Genomic DNA, 17,646 nt, shown 5'->3' on the forward strand with positions numbered 1-17,646 from the left:
GTGGTTGCAGGTATAAGGGCTTCATAAAGGACTGTCCCAATGGTCAGCTCAACATGATCACCTTCCACAAGATCTACAAGCAGTTCTTTCCATTTGGAGATCCCACAAAGTTTGCCACGTTTGTCTTCAACGTCTTTGATGAGAATAAGGTTTGATTTATTGTTTTGTGTCGTAAACATTGTGGAGCAGCTGACATTTTATAATGTTGTTGTTGTTGGTGTTGTTGTTGTTGTTGTTGTTTTGGGGGGATTTGGAATGATTTTAGTGTGACTGTTTCATTACAGGACGGTCGGATTGAGTTTGGGGAATTTATCCAGGCCTTGTCGATCACGTCGAGAGGGACACTGGATGAGAAATTGCGATGTAAGTTCTTGATATTGCTCTTCACAATCTTCCATCAGTGGTTAATTTTATTGAACTTTAATCTTTCACTTTATTTACACTTTCATGTAGTTGAGTCACAATTTAAGATTTACTAAATTGTGCTTCTTCACAAATAATAAAGCTTAAACATATAAAAACAACAGATATAAGACATGGAAAAATGTATCATGATGAAGAACAAAGGGTGCACGGGTGTTTGTAACAAAGGGTGCACGAGTGTTTGTAACAAAGGGTGCACGAGTGTTTGTAACAAAGGGTGCACGAGTGTTTGTAACAAAGGGTGCACGAGTGTTTGTAGCAAAGGGTGCACGAGTGTTTGTAACAAAGGGTGCACGGGTGTTTGTAACAAAGGGTGCACGAGTGTTTGTAACAAAGGGTGCACGAGTGTTTGTAACAAAGGGTGCACGAGTGTTTGTAACAAAGGGTGCGGTGCACGAGTGTTTGTAACAAAGGGTGCACGAGTGTTTGTAACAAAGGGTGCATGAGTCTTTGTAACAAAGGGTGCACGGGTGTTTGTAACAAAGGGTGCAAGGGTGTTTGTAACAAAGGGTGCACGAGTGTTTGTAACAAAGGGTGCACGAGTGTTTGTAACAAAGGGTGCACGAGTGTTTGTAACAAAGGGTGCACGGGTGTTTGTAACAAAGGGTGCACGAGTGTTTGTAACAAAGGGTGCACGAGTGTTTGTAACAAAGGGTGCACGAGTGTTTGTAACAAAGGGTGCACGAGTGTTTGTAACAAAGGGTGCACGAGTCTTTGTAACAAAGGGTGCACGAGTGTTTGTAACAAAGGGTGCACGAGTGTTTGTAACAAAGGGTGCACGAGTCTTTGTAACAAAGGGTGCACGAGTGTTTGTAACAAAGGGTGCGGTGCACGAGTCTTTGTAACAAAGGGTGCACGAGTGTTTGTAACAAAGGGTGCACGAGTGTTTGTAACAAAGGGTGCACGGGTGTTTGTAACAAAGGGTGCACGGGTGTTTGTAACAAAGGGTGCACGGGTGTTTGTAACAAAGGGTGCACGGGTGTTTGTAACAAAGGGTGCACGAGTGTTTGTAACAAAGGGTGCACGAGTGTTTGTAACAAAGGGTGCACGAGTGTTTGTAACAAAGGGTGCACGAGTGTTTGTAACAAAGGGTGCACGAGTGTTTGTAACAAAGGGTGCACGAGTGTTTGTAACAAAGGGTGCACGAGTGTTTGTAACAAAGGGTGCACGAGTGTTTGTGTCAGCCTATCATTTTTGACTTTCACTCCCAATTTTACTCATCCGGATTGCCCAACGCCCGTAGGCAATTTGGGGAACCCCTTGTCAATCCATGACACACATCAATGACACACACACAATAAACACAAATACACGCTGCAATGACAGATCATTCATTCCCTTATACACAAATACCTGTGCTCACTCCAACACATCCAGTGCGTAGCTTAACTTAAAATACTCATCGTCCTACCTTTCTTGGGCTAGTCCCTCCTGTAGTCCTAAGATCGGGTCGCCCCCCGATTCCTAACCTTAAACGCAGTTCTCACGCCGGAGTAACTTAAAACCTATTATCTATCACCCACATATGGGTCTACCTGCTTCCCACGCTGGAAGCTTACCTGAGGGATATCCCTCCTTATCTCGGGCGCCCTGTATAATCGATTCATTACCCACTGCTGCTCTGGTTTAAACTAAATATGGTTCGGAATGCAAGCCAGGTGGTACAGCCGACAGAGGTCCACACGTCCAAAGCAAGGCAGGAGGCTTCAATTTCGATGTGCAAAAATTGCTTACCCAAATTAGGTGCCGGCAGGCTTCCTTCCCGACCTAGAACGTGAGGGTCCACCTCGTCTGCACACTTGGATGATCCCACTTCTGACACCAAAATTGTCGGTCGAAGACCTCAAGGGAAGGAAGAAGAAGAAGAATCAGAGCAGCAATGTTTAATGGGATCGATTACAAACACACAGTGTGGAGCGAGGCTCAAGAATGCACCGCCTAACACGCAGCGGGCAATTCCTCAAGACACTCGCTAAAAAATAAGCAAAAAGTCATTTCATTTATAGCAAAATATCAGACAAGAATCTGCGCTAAAGACATAGCAAACCCTGGGCCATAACGACAACACCTCCCATTGTCCCTTCCTACAGAAGGCCAAACTTGGACAAACAGATGTAAGCATGGGATAGGCTGAGCTTTTTTGGCTCTTTATCTAAACATATCAGACCCGAGCGCAGGCCGAAGTAAATATTCTCATACACTAGGCTAAATGGTAGATGAATGATTGGATACACGTGCTGAATACATTAACAATCAAGGATATGTAATGTCTATATTTCTCCCGAGGTTGGTTACGTCTTTGTTTTTAGGAGACATACTAGAAACTACAAAGATATATAATTAATTGTTCCCTTTGTGAAGAAGGCGTTTAGCGACATGTTTTCCCTGTACGTGGGTCGCGACCATATTATCTACTGTTTGGCACATACATTCAAGGACTTGCTTACTGGGCTAAGGATCCACCCTGCACGTCGAGCCTCGAAACCACATTTTGTCCACTCACCTCTGCCTGCAGCTGAGTTCAAATCAGTTTTTCAGAAGCACGATATATAATTTCAGATGTTATACTCAATTGAGTCATGGGGTTTAAACCCTAATGGCTGACATTTGTAACAAAGGGTGCACGAGTGTTTGTAACAAAGGGTGCACGAGTGTTTGTAACAAAGGGTGCACGAGTGTTTGTAACAAAGGGTGCACGAGTGTTTGTAACAAAGGGTGCACGAGTGTTTGTAACAAAGGGTGCACGAGTGTTTGTAACAAAGGGTGCACGAGTGTTTGTAACAAAGGGTGCACGAGTGTTTGTAACAAAGGGTGCACGAGTGTTTGTAACAAAGGGTGCACGAGTGTTTGTAACAAAGGGTGCACGAGTGTTTGTAACAAAGGGTGCACGAGTGTTTGTAACAAAGGGTGCACGAGTGTTTGTAACAAAGGGTGCACGAGTGTTTGTAACAAAGGGTGCACGAGTGTTTGTAACAAAGGGTGCATGAGTGTTTGTAACAAATGGTGCATGAGTCTTTGTAACAAAGGGTGCACGAGTGTTTGTAACAAAGGGTGCATGAGTCTTTGTAACAAAGGGTGCATGAGTGTTTGTAACAAATGGTGCATGAGTGTTTGTCCAACAGTGACTCCCACTGCCATTTCAGGGGCTTTCAAACTATACGACATCGACAGCGATGGTTTCATCACACGGCGAGAGATGCTCGACATCGTGGACTCCATTTATCAAATGATGGTCAGTTCCCGACGTCCATCAACGCACATGTTCATCATTGTCACATTCCTTGAAGGAATAATATTGACAATGAAGGAATAATAATGATTGTATCCTTATCGATGAAAGTAAGAATTATTTATTTATATGCTCATGTGATGAGGGACAAAGCGTTGACCAAGGTCTTTCATCAGGGAAACACCGTGGACCTGCCGGAGGAAGAAAACACCCCAGAAAAGCGAGTCGATAGAATATTTACCTTGATGGACAAGGTAGGCATCAACAGGCTGGCATCAACAGGCTGGCATCAGAGTGGAACTCGGTGAAATTGTTTGGTCACATGGTCAACAGCAAATAATGTGTGAGGCAATGTGATTATATGGATAAACCCCAACGTTGTCACAATACCAACGATTAACGGAACGTGCAGGTAAACACAACATTTACGGATGGTGTGAAATCAAAAAGCAGACATGGGACTGAAATCCAGGCCGATAGGTAGAGCTATGGTTGAGGGACCTGACTTGTGGCCTCGCTCGTTTAATCAACGTTGATCTATGGTGTACCTAAATAACAACACGTTTACCTTAAACTTAACAGTTTACAGTTTTAGGCACGACAGTGTTAAGTTTAAGGTAAACGTGTTGGTATTTAGGTACAACAGTGTTAAGTTTAAGGTAAACGTGATGGTGTTTAGGTACAACAGTGTTAAGTTTAAGGTAAACGTGCTGGTGTTTAGGTACGACAGTGTTAAGTTTAAGGTAAACGTGATGGTGTTTAGGTATGACAGTGTTAAGTTTAAGGTAAACGTGTTGGTATTTAGGTACAACAGTGTTAAGTTTAAGGTAAACGTGTTGGTATTTAGGTACAACAGTGTTAAGTTTAAGGTAAACGTGTTGGTATTTAGGTACAACAGAGTTAAATTTAAGCTAAACGTGTTGGTGTTTAGGTACAACAGTGTTAAGTTTAAGGTAAACGTGTTGGTATTTAGGTACAACAGAGTTAAATTTAAGGTAAACGTGATGGTGTTTAGGTACAACAGTGTTAAGTTTAAGGTAAACGTGTTGGTGTTTAGGTACGACAGTGTTAAGTTTAAGGTAAACGTGATGGTGTTTAGGTACGACAGTGTTAAGTTTAAGGTAAACGTGTTGGTGTTTAGGGACAACAGTGTTAAGTTTAAGGTAAACGTGATGGTGTTTAGGTACGACAGTGTTAAGTTTAAGGTAAACGTGTTGTATAGTAAACGTTTTGGTAAACGTGTTGGTAAACGTGTTGGTATTTTTTGGTAAACGTGTTGTATGGTAAACGTGTTGGTAAACGGTTGGTAAACGTGTTGGTATTTTTTGGTAAACGTGTTGTATGGTAAACGTGTTGGTATTTTTTGGTAAACGTGTTGTATGGTAAACGTGTTGGTATTTTTTTTTTTTTTTTTTTTTTTTTTTTTTTTTTGTATACAGAATCGAGGCTCGTGAAAGAGCTAATATTTATCACACAAACAAATCAAACAGACAAACAAAAGATATAAAAAGAGGGAGCGGTAGACAAGATGGGGAGAGGAGGGGAAGCACACAAACAACATTTGAGAGCAGGGACATCGGGAGATGTGTGGGAGGAAGAGGGCTTGGGGGGAGGCGACGTGGGAAGGGGGGGGGGGGGCGGTGGGAGAAGTATAAAACACAAGCACACCAAGGACTTCCAGGAAAGAAGTTGGTATTTAAAAAAGTGGATTTGGGGTGAAATTAGCGGGGGTAGAAAACATCAAGGTTTTGGATGGGGGAAGATAAGAGATGGTGGTGAACAGCTGTTTTAAATACCTGGAGGGTGGAGTGGGATTGAAGAGTGAGGGAGTTTGTTCCAGAGGCGTGAAAAAGGAGGAATGAAAGAGTGAAGGTGAGCAGAGAGTCTTGATTTTGGCAGTTTAACCATAAGAGGGTTGCAGGCAGATCTTTCCTGGAAGTACAGTTTCCTGTAGGAATATTTGGGTGGACAGAGCCCAGAGAGCCCAGAGAGGGCTGGGGGAGCAAGGCCGGAGAGGAGTCGGTAGAAGAGGGAAAGACCACCAACCTGCCTGCGGTGAGTGTGTGAAAGGCCCTCGGAGTTAGCTTCATTGCGGGAGATTCCAATGATTCTGAACGCTTTGGTTTCAACAGCGTGAAGACGGGCTAGGTGTGAGGCAGGAGCACCAGCCCAGAGGGGAGAGCAGAGGTTGACCTTAAACTTAACACTGTTGTACCTAAACACCAACAGGTTTACCTCAAACCTTTTTTTTTTTTTTTTTTTTTTTTTTGTTTGTTTGTTTGTATACAAGATCGAGGCTCGTGAAAGAGCGAACATTAATCACACAAAAAGTCAAACCGACACATAAAGCGCAATATAAGCGGAGCGGAACCCAAAATGGGGAGAGAGGGGGAAGGACACAAACACAACATTTGAGAGCAAGGACATCAAGAGAAATGTGGGAGGGGGAGGGCTTGGGGGGAGGTGGGAGAGGTATAAAACACATCAACACTGCAAGGACTTCCAGGAAAGAAGTTGGAATTTCAAAAAAGTGTATCTGGGGTGAATTAGCGGGGGTAGAAAAGATCAAGGTTTTGGATGGGGGAAGATAAGAGATGGTGGTGAACAGCTGTTTTAAAAACCTGGAGGGAGGAGTGGGATTGAAGGGAGTGGGGGAGTTTGTTCCAGAGGCGGGAGAAAAGAGGAATGAAAGAGTGAAGGTGAGCAGAGAGTCTAGATTTTGGCAGTTTAACCATAAGAGGGTTGCTGGTCGATCTTGTGCGACCTGTAGGAATATTAGGGGGACAGAGCACAGAGAGAGCTGGGGGAGCAGGGCCGGAGAGGAGTCGGTAGAAGACAGGAAGACCACCCGCGAAGAAGCCCGCGGTGAGTAAGTGAAAGGCCCTCGGAGTTAGCCTCATCGCAGGAGATTCCAATGATTCTGAAAGCTTTGGTTTCAACAGTGTGAAGCCGAGCTATGTGTGAGGCAGGAGCACCGACCCAGAGGGGGGAACAGTATTCCCTTGAGCTGCGGATGAAAGCCTTGTATGTGGTGAGGAGCTCAGGTGTGCCAAGGAAGGACTTCGCACGACGGAGGATGCCCAGTCGGCGACTGGCTTTGGAGGCAAGCTTGGAAATGTGGTTTTCCCAGGAAAGATCATGGCAGATAGTGAGACCCAAAAGCTTGAGTGACAGAACTTCTTGGAGAGGATTGTTGAGAAAGTAGATGGGAGGGTTTTCCAGTCGGTCTTTTCGGAGAGACATAGTAAGAGTGTGGGATTTGTCAGGATTGAAAGACATGTTCCACTTGTTTGACCAGTCTGTGATTTTGTCCAGGTCTGCAGAGAGTGAGAAGGCTGCAGTCTGCCGATCTGAGGCATGAGGAATGGAGCGGCAGATAGTGGAGTCATCAGCAAAGAGATAGAGAGCATTTTCCAGAGAGTCGGAGAGATCATTGATGAAGACCAGAAATAGCACAGGGCCCAGCGCACTACCTTGGGGAACTCCAGCCAGAACAGGAAGGGGAGATGACAGAAATCCATTCAGGGCCACACGTTGCCTACGACCAGAGAGGAAGTCCGCAAGGCATGAGTGGAGATTTCCATGGATACCATAGGAGGAGAGTTTGGTGAGCAGAGCTGGGTGCCAGACCGTATCGAAGGCATGTGATATGTCAAGGGAGACAGCTCTGATTTCCTGTTTGGCATTGAGGACCTCTATCCATTGTTGAGACAGCAGAAGCAGCATGTCCAGAGTAGAATGGCCTTGTCTGAATTTAAATTGATGATCAGAGATCAAGCCATTGGAGAAGAGGAAGGATTTGATATCCGAAGAAATGATGGATTCCATGACTTTGCTGATAATTGGGAGCAGGCTGATTGGTCTGTAGTTGCAAGGATCTGTTTTTGCTCCTTTTTGTGTAAAGCGGTAATGTTTGCTGATTACCAAGATGCTGGCAGATGACCTTGAGCAAAAGAGCGGGTGAAAAGAACAGAGAGAGGGTGAGATAGAGCGGCAGAGCAGGATTTTAGGACCTGTGGGCTGATGCCGTCTGGTCCAGTTGCAGAATCAGAGTCGAGGTTTGACAAAAACTTCTCCACCTTGTCAGGAGAGAAGGACACAGAGTCCAGGAGCAGCTTTGTTCGACTGGGAAAGGTGGGTACTGAGAGAGATGGGTTTGGGACACAAAACCTTAAACTTAACACTGTTGTACCTAAATACCAACACGTTTCCCTTAAACTTAACACTGTTGAACCTAAACACCATCACGTTTACCTTAAACCTAACACTGTTGAACCTAAACACCAACACGTTTACCTTAAACTTTACACTGTTGTACCTAAACACCAACACGTTTACCTTAAACTTAACACTGTTGTACCTAAACACCAACACGTTTACCTTAAACTTTACACGTTTCGCTTTCCCTGTTGGCCTGTGTGCAGAATCAAGATGGACGGCTGACTTTGCAGGAATTCCAAGACGGCTCAAAATCTGACCCTTCCATCATCCAGGCCTTGCAGCTTTATGATGGACTTGTGTAGAGTTTCCAAGTCCTGACATTCTCAACACTCGCTGCCTAAACGCTCCCGCTACCTCCTTTGTACGGGCTTATAGCGTAGTCCAGCTCTCCAGCTCGGCTTGACCTCACGGTCATCAATGTAATATTCTTAACGAAGTACAAGCCCTTCTAATCCAGCAGGCTTGTTTTAAGTTACTTTGTGGAAAAAGGCATTCGATTTGTAATTGTGGTACATTTGGACTTTATAAAAAACATTTGAAATTTTTTACACTGCTTCCTGTCATACATATTGTTACGGCACCAGGGATCAGGGCTTACCACAAGGGGGTTCCTCGGACCCGCTATCTGACCTCCGGACCTGAGGCAACCAGGCCACAGATAATTCCGCAGCCCAACGGGTTGTTAAGCAACCTCAGACATCAGTTGCGATAAATGGGTGTAACGTGGTCCTCTTGCCTTTGTCGCCTTACCTGTTGGTGACCCAATGACCTCAAATAAGGACCGCATCCTCAGCGTTAACCCGTCTTCCAACTACGATTACATTATGGCCTCACAAAGATTCCATCAAGGAAGATTAAGAACCATGAGTGAACACGGAATAAACACTGCAGAAGTAAAATAGTGGGGAATAACTCCTGTCTATCCACTACGTGCACCTTTATGTCGGATAAATGGAAGAAAGGACGAGAAGGAAGCAGATGGAAAATGCACAACGGTTATTTATTAAAACACAATGGTGAAAAACACTTTAATTACAGGTCTTTATTCGTCAATAGAAGCGATTGGCAATAAAGCGTTCAAAGAAGTGATTGGGGCTAGAGCGTTCATAGAAGTGATTGGGGCTAGAGCGTTCATAGAAGTGATTGGGGCTAGAGCGTTCATAGAAGTGATTGGGGCTAGAGCGTTCTTAGAAGTGATTGGCGATAGAGCGTTCATAGAAGTGATTGGGGCTAGAGCGTTCATAGAAGTGATTGGGGCTAGAGCGTTCATAGAAGTGATTGGCGATAGAGCGTTCATAGAAGTGATTGGGGCTAGAGCGTTCATAGAAGTGATTGGGGCTAGAGCGTTCATAGAAGTGATTGGGGCTAGAGCATTCATAGAAGTGATTGGGGCTAGAGCGTTCATAGAAGTGATTGTGGCTAGAGCGTTCATAGAAGTGATTGGCGATAGAGCGTTCATAGAAGTGATTGGGGCTAGAGCGTTCATAGAAGTGATTGGGGCTAGAGCGTTCATAGAAGTGATTGGGGCTAGAGCGTTCATAGAAGCGATTGGGGCTAGAGCGTTCATAGAAGTGATTGGGGCTAGAGCGTTCATAGAAGTGATTGGGGCTAGAGCATTCATAGAAGTGATTGGTGCTAGAGCGTTCATAGAAGTGATTGGGGCTAGAGCATTCATAGAAGTGATTGGCGATAGAGCATTCATAGAAGTGATTGGGGCTAGAGCATTCATAGAAGTGATTGGTGCTAGACAGTTCATAGAAGTGATTGGTGCTAGAGCATTCATAGAAGTGATTGGGGCTAGAGCCTTCATAGAAGTGATTGGGGCTAGAGCGTTCATAGAAGTGATTGGGGCTAGAGCATTCATAGAAGTGATTGGGGCTAGAGCCTTCATAGAAGTGATTGGGGCTAGAGCATTCATAGAAGTGATTGGGGCTAGAGCCTTCATAGAAGTGATTGGGGCTAGAGCGTTCATAGAAGTGATTGGGGCTAGAGCGTTCATAGAAGTGATTGGGGCTAGAGCGTTCATAGAAGTGATTGGGGCTAGAGCGTTCATAGAAGTGATTGGGGCTAGAGCGTTCATAGAAGTGATTGGGGCTAGAGTGTTCATAGAAGCGATTGGCGATAGAGCGTTCATAGAAGCGATTGGGGCTAGAGCGTTCATAGAAGTGATTGGGGCTAGAGCGTTCATATAAGTGATTGGGGCTAGAGCGTTCATAGAAGCGATTGGGGCTAGAGCGTTCATAGAAGTGATTGGGGCTAGAGCATTCATATAAGTGATTGGTGCTAGAGCGTTCATAGAAGTGATTGGGGCTAGAGCGTTCATATAAGTGATTGGGGCTAGAGCATTCATAGAAGTGATTGGTGCTAGAGCGTTCATAGAAGTGATTGGGGCTAGAGCATTCATAGAAGTGATTGGCGATAGAGCATTCATAGAAGTGATTGGGGCTAGAGCATTCATAGAAGTGATTGGGGCTAGAGCATTCATAGAAGTGATTGGGGCTAGAGCATTCATAGAAGTGATTGGTGCTAGACAGTTCATAGAAGTGATTGGTGCTAGAGCGTTCATATAAGTGATTGGTGCTAGAGCATTCATAGAAGTGATTGGGGCTAGAGCATTCATAGAAGTGATTGGGGCTAGAGCATTCATAGAAGTGATTGGTGCTAGAGCATTCATAGAAGTGATTGGCGATAGAGCATTCATAGAAGTGATTGGCGATAGAGCATTCATAGAAGTGATTGGGGCTAGAGCATTCATAGAAGTGATTGGCGATAGAGCATTCATAGAAGTGATTGGGGCTAGAGCATTCATAGAAGTGATTGGCGATAGAGCATTCATAGAAGTGATTGGGGATAGAGCATTCATAGAAGTGATTAGCGATAGAGCATTCATAGAAGTGATTGGGGCTAGAGCATTCATAGAAGTGATTGGGGCTAGAGCATTCATAGAAGTGATTGGGGCTAGAGCATTCATAGAAGTGATTGGTGCTAGACAGTTCATATAAGTGATTGGTGCTAGAGCGTTCATAGAAGTGATTGGTGCTAGAGCATTCATAGAAGTGATTGGGGCTAGAGCATTCATAGAAGTGATTGGGGCTAGAGCGTTCATAGAAGTGATTGGTGCTAGAGCATTCATAGAAGTGATTGGCGATAGAGCATTCATAGAAGTGATTGGGGCTAGAGCATTCATAGAAGTGATTGGCGATAGAGCATTCATAGAAGTGATTGGGGCTAGAGCATTCATAGAAGTGATTGGCGATAGAGCATTCATAGAAGTGATTGGGGCTAGAGCATTCATAGAAGTGATTGGCGATAGAGCATTCATAGAAGTGATTGGGGCTAGAGCATTCATAGAAGTGATTGGCGATAGAGCATTCATAGAAGTGATTGGCGATAGAGCATTCATAGAAGTGATTGGCGATAGAGCATTCATAGAAGTGATTGGCGATAGAGCATTCATAGAAGTGATTGGCGATAGAGCATTCATAGAAGTGATTGGGGCTAGAGCATTCATAGAAGTGATTGGCGATAGAGCATTCATAGAAGTGATTGGGGCTAGAGCATTCATAGAAGTGATTGGCGATAGAGCATTCATACAAGTGATTGGGGCTAGAGCGTTCATAGAAGTGATTGGCGATAGAGCATTAAGAAAAGCGATTGGTCGAGCGTTAATATAAGTGATTGGCGATATAGCGTTAATAGAAGCGATAGAGCATTCATAGAAGCGATTGGCGATAGAGCATTAATAGAAGCGATTGGCGATAGAGCATTAATAGAAGCGATTGGTGACATAGCGTTAATAGAAGCGATTGGTGATATAGCGTTAATATAAGTGATTGGTGACATCGCGTTAATAGAAGCGATTACCAATGGAGCATTAATATAAGTGATTGGTGATATAGCATTAATAGAAGCGATTACCAATAGAGCGTTAATATAAGTGATTGGTGATATAGCGTTAATAGAAGCGATTACCAATAGAGCGTTAATATAAGTGATTGGTGATATAGCGTTAATAGAAGGGATTACCAATGGAGCGTTAATATAAGTGATTGGTGATATAGCATTAATAGAAGCGATTACCAATGGAGCGTTAATATAAGTGATTGGTGATATAGCGTTAATATAACCGATTGGTGATAGAGCGTTAATATAAGTGATTGGTGATAGAGCGTTAATATAAGTGATTGGTGATAGAGCGTTAATATAAGTGATTGGTGATAGAGCGTTAATATAAGTGATTGGTGATATAGCGTTAATATAAGCGATTGGTGATAGAGCGTTAATATAAGTGATTGGTGATAGAGCGTTAATATAAGCGATTGGTGATATAGCGTTAATAGAAGCGATTACCAATGGAGCGTTAATATAAGTGATTGGTGATATAGCGTTAATAGAAGCGATTACCAATGGAGCGTTAATATAAGTGATTGGTGATATAGCGTTAATAGAAGCGATTACCAATGGAGCGTTAATATAAGTGATTGGTGATATAGAGTTAATAGAAGTGATTACCAATAGAGCGTTAATATAAGTGATTGGTGATATAGCGTTAATAGAAGCGATTACCAATGGAGCGTTAACATAAGTGATTGGTGATAGAGCGTTAATATAAGTGATTGGTGATAGAGCGTTAATAGAAGCGATTGGTGATAGAGCGTTAATAGAAGCGATTACCAATGGAGCGTTAATATAAGTGATTGGTGATATAGCGTTAATAGAAGCGATTACCAATGGAGCGTTAATATAAGTGATTGGTGATAGAGCGTTAATATAAGTGATTGGTGATATAGCGTTAATATAAGTGAATGGTGATTTCGCGTTAATAGAAGCGATTTACCAATGGAGTGTTAATATAAGTGATTGGTGATATAGCGTTAATATAAGTGATTGGTGATATAGCGTTAATATAAGCGATTGGTGATATAGCGTTAATATAAGTGATTGGTGATATAGCGTTAATATAAGCGATTGGTGATATAGCGTTAATATAAGTGATTGGTGATATAGCGTTAATATAAGCGATTGGTGATATAGCGTTAATATAAGTGATTGGTGATAGAGCGTTAATATAAGTGATTGGTGATAGAGCATTAATAGAAGCGATTGGCACTAGAGCATTAATATAAGCGACTGATGATATGGCGTTAATATAAATGATTGGTGACATAGCGTTAATAGAAGCGATTACCGATGGAGCGTTAATAGAAGCAATTGGCACTAGAGCATTAATTTAAACGATTGGCGATGGAGCATTAATAGAACATTGTGAAACACGCTCTGAGAGGGGACACAGTGACCTGGATAACATTGTGAAACACGCTCTGAGAGGCGACACAGTGACCCGGATAACATTGTGAAACACGCTCTGTGAGAGGCGACACAGTGACCTGGATAACATTGTGAAACACGCTCTGTGAGAGGCGACACAGTGACCTGACTAACATTGTGAAACATGCTCTGAGAGGCGACACAGTGACCTGGATATTATCATTGTGAAACACGCTCAGAGGCGACACAGTGACCTGGATAACATTGTGAAACACGCTCTGAGAGGCGACACAGTGACCCGGATAGCATTGTAAAACACGCTTTGAGAGGCGACACAGTGACCTGGATAACATTGTGAAACACGCTCTGAGAGGCGACACAGTGACCCTGATAACATTGTGAAACACGCTCTGTGAGACAAAACAGTGACCAGGCTAACATTGTGAAACACGCTCTGAGAGGTGACACAGTGACCTGGATAACATTGTGAAACACGCTCTGAGAGGCGACACAGTGACCCGGATAACATTGTAAAACACGCTATGAGAGGCGACACAGTGACCTGATAACATTGTGAAACACGCTCTGAGAGGCAAAACAGTGACCCGGGTAACATTGTAAAACACGCTCTGAGAGGTGACACAGTGACCCGGATAACATTGTGAAACACGCTCTGAGAGGCGACACAGTGACCTGGATAACATTGTAAAACACGCTCTGAGAGGTGACACAGTGACCCTGATAACATTGTGAAACACGCTCTGAGAGGTGACACAGTGACCCGGATAACATTGTGAAACACGCTCTGAGAGGTGACACAGTGACCCGGATAACATTGTAAAACACACTCTGAGAGGTGACACAGTGACCCGGATAACATTGTGAAACACACTCTGAGAGGCGACACAGTGACCCGGATAACATTGTGAAACACGCTCTGAGAGGCAACACAGTGACCCGGATAACATTGTGAAACACGCTCAGAGGCGACACAGTGACCTGGATAACATTGTGAAACACGCTCTGAGAGGCGACACAGTGACCCGGATAACATTGTAAAACACGCTCTGAGAGGCGACACGCTGACACAGTGACCCGGATAACATTGTGAAACACGCTCTGAGAGGCGACACGCTGACACAGTGACCCGGATAACATTGTGAAACACGCTCTGAGAGGCGACAGTGACCCGGATAACATTGTAAAACACGCTCTGAGAGGCGACACAGTGAGCTGGATAACATTGTGAAACACGCTCTGAGAGGCGACACAGTGACGCTGATAACATTGTGAAACACGCTCTGAGAGACAAAACAGTGACCTGGATAACATTGTGAAACACGCTCTGAGAGACAAAACAGTGACCTGGATAACATTGTGAAACACGCTCTGAGAGGTGACACAGTGACCCTGATAACATTGTGAAACACGCTCTAAGAGGCGACACAGTGACCCTGATAACATTGTAAAACACGCTTTGAGAGGCGAAACAGTGACCCGGATAACATTGTGAAACACGCTCTAAGAGGCGACACAGTGACCCGGATACCATTGTGAAACGTGCTCTGAGGTGACACAGTGACCCTGATAACATTGTAAAACACGCTCTGAGAGGCGACACAGTGACCCGGATAACATTGTAAAACACGCTCTGAGAGGTGACACAGTGACCCTGATAACATTGTAAAACACGCTCTGAGAGGCGACACAGTGACCCTGATAACATTGTGAAACACGCTCTAAGAGGCGACACAGTGACGCGGATACCATTGTAAAACACGCTCTGAGAGGTGACACAGTGACCCGGATACCATTGTAAAACACGCTCTGAGAGGCGACACAGTGACCCTGATAACATTGTAAAACGTGCTCTGAGAGGCGAAACAGTGACCCGGATCGTCTAATCTAAATCTAAATCTATTCATCAAAATCTAAGCAATTCTTCCTTGACGACCACCTAACCTCTCCACCAAGTTTCATCTGAATCCTTCCATAACTTTTTGTTTGAGATATTCTGTTCACAGACAGACAGAAAGAGAAATGCATAGACAATGTTACGACCTGGCCCTTGGGTAGAGGCCTCGGGGTGCGGCCTATTGCCCGGGAGGTCCTAATTGACGTACTTGGGAGGTCAATACGTTCCCCGTGTGCGGGTCGCACCATTTAAGCAGTCAGATGTGACCGAGCGGAGTTATCATCCAAATGCTGACGCAACTTTACACCCACACTCACCGACAAACAGTATGCAAATGTATGCCAATCCAGTAATGCCATGAAAATTCAAAACAGTAGAATGAATGCAAATCCTTTACTCAAGATAAACCAAAACACAGGATACACAACCAAGCAATACAAAAACCGTCGGAAAATCCCTCGGACATGTGGGGGTAAAGTATGTCATTAAATAAAGACGGACAGACGCCAAGACAATACGGACAAGACAATCAAACGCCCCAGCAGATGTCCCTATCTTATCCCAAAGAGGGGAGGAGGGGGGGGGGGGGGGGGAAGAAGCAAAACAACAACATAATATTTCCACAAACACACCACATACACAACCACATACACATCCCCATAAGTTCCCACTGTGCACACACAAACCCACATACACATCCCCCTAAATCCCACTGTACACACACAAACCCGCATACACACATTCCCCTAAGTTCCCACTGTACACACACAAACCCACATACACATCCCCCTAAATCCCACTGTACACACACAAACCCACATACACAACCCCCTAAGATCCCACTACACACACACAAACCCACATACACAACCCCCTAAGATCCCACTACACACACACAAACCCACATACACAACCCCCTAAGATCCCACTACACACACACAAACCCACATACACATCCCCCTAAGATCCCACTACACACACACAAACCCACATACACATCCCCCGAAGATCCCACTACACACACACAAACCCACATACACATCCCCCCAAAGATCCCACTACACACACACAAACCCACATACACATCCCACTACACACACACAAACCCACATACACATCCACCTAAGATCCCACTACACACACACAAACCCACATACACAACCCCCTAAGATCCCACTACACACACACAAACCCACATACACATCCCCCTAAGTCCCCACTGTACACACACAAACCGACACACACACACACACACACACACACACACACACACACACACACACACACATACCCATACACACACACACACACACACCCACATATATATATATATATATATATATATACACACACACACACACACACACATACCCATACACACACACAGACACACATACCCATACACATACACACACACACACACACACACACACACACACACACAAACCCACATATATATATACACACACACACACACAAACCCACATATACACACACACATACATACACACACACACCCACACACATACCCATACACACACACACACACACACACACACACACACAAACCCACATATATACACACACACACACACACACACACACACACAACCCCACCCCCCGGAGCTTGTGTAACAAATGGTCCCTTCTTGTTTCCAACAGCACGACACGTTCAATGAGAATGGTGACGTCACGATTTTCACGCCCCACCACTCGTGTTCGATGAAAGATGTTAAATAAAACGTTAATATATTTCTTTCCTCTTGGTATAAAGGACAAAATCCGTTGCATTTGTTCGTTTTATTTCCTTCCGTTGGAATTTGGCGTCAGGAGCGGTTTCCAGGCAACAGCAGATGCGGACGTTTCCAGGTTCGTGCGATCGTCACAGATTTGTCTGTTTTTCACAAGTCGAGGCGTTTTCCATATGGAGAAGAAACCAGTCACAGCAAGTGGAGGATCCACGACGCAGATCAACATCCCACAGTTTTCTCCCACTGCGTTGCTCCTTTTCGGGTAATGGTGTGTGTATGTATATGGGTGTGTGTGTGTGTGTGTGTGTGTGTGTGTGTGTGTATGTGTGTGTGTGTGTGTGTGTGTGTGTGTGTGTGTGTGCGCATGCGCATGTATGTGTGTGTACATGTATGTATGTATGTGTGTGTGTGTGTATGTATGTGTGTGTACATGTATGTATGTATGTATGTGTGTGTGTGTGTGTGTGTGTGTGTGTGTGTGTGTGTGTGTGTGTGTGTGTGTGTGTGTGTGTGTGTGTGTGTGTGTGTGTGTGTGTGTGTGTGTGCGCGTGTGTGTGTGTGTGTGCGCATGTATGTGTGTGTACATGTATGTATGTATGTATGTGTGTGTACATGTATGTATGTGTGTGTGTGTGTGTGTGTGTGTGTGCGCGTGTGTATATCAATGTGTGTACATGTTTGTGTGTGTGCATGTATGTGTGTACATGTGTATGTGTGTGCATGTATGTGTGTTTATGTGTATGTGTGTACATGTATGTGTGTGGTTGTGTGTGTGTGTGTGTGTGTACATGTATGTGTGTGTGTGTACATGTATGTGTGTGTGTGTGTACATGTATGTG

At 44.2% G+C, this 17,646-nt stretch overlaps 1 protein-coding gene across 2 annotated transcripts in view; it reads left to right on the forward strand.

Annotated features, from left to right (window-relative positions):
- The window catches only part of NCS1 (neuronal calcium sensor 1), a 76,938-nt gene that overhangs the window by 36,316 nt on the left and 22,976 nt on the right, over positions 1-17,646 (forward strand). The window contains exons 3-7 of one of the 2 annotated variants that reach the window (XM_068133606.2): positions 11-149; positions 285-363; positions 3,567-3,655; positions 3,829-3,906; positions 8,077-8,421. In XM_068133606.2, coding sequence (XP_067989707.1) covers positions 11-149; positions 285-363; positions 3,567-3,655; positions 3,829-3,906; positions 8,077-8,175 — 484 coding nt within the window. In that variant the 3' untranslated portion in view covers positions 8,176-8,421. Of the gene's footprint in view, positions 1-10; positions 150-284; positions 364-3,566; positions 3,656-3,828; positions 3,907-8,076; positions 8,422-17,646 lie in introns of those variants that run through there. The other variant, XM_078766956.1, reaches the window with a different exon arrangement.

Source organism: Myxine glutinosa, chromosome 13 (genome assembly GCF_964187855.1).
Source record: "Myxine glutinosa chromosome 13, kmMyxGlut1.1, whole genome shotgun sequence".
Taxonomy (NCBI): Eukaryota; Metazoa; Chordata; class Myxini; order Myxiniformes; family Myxinidae; genus Myxine; species Myxine glutinosa.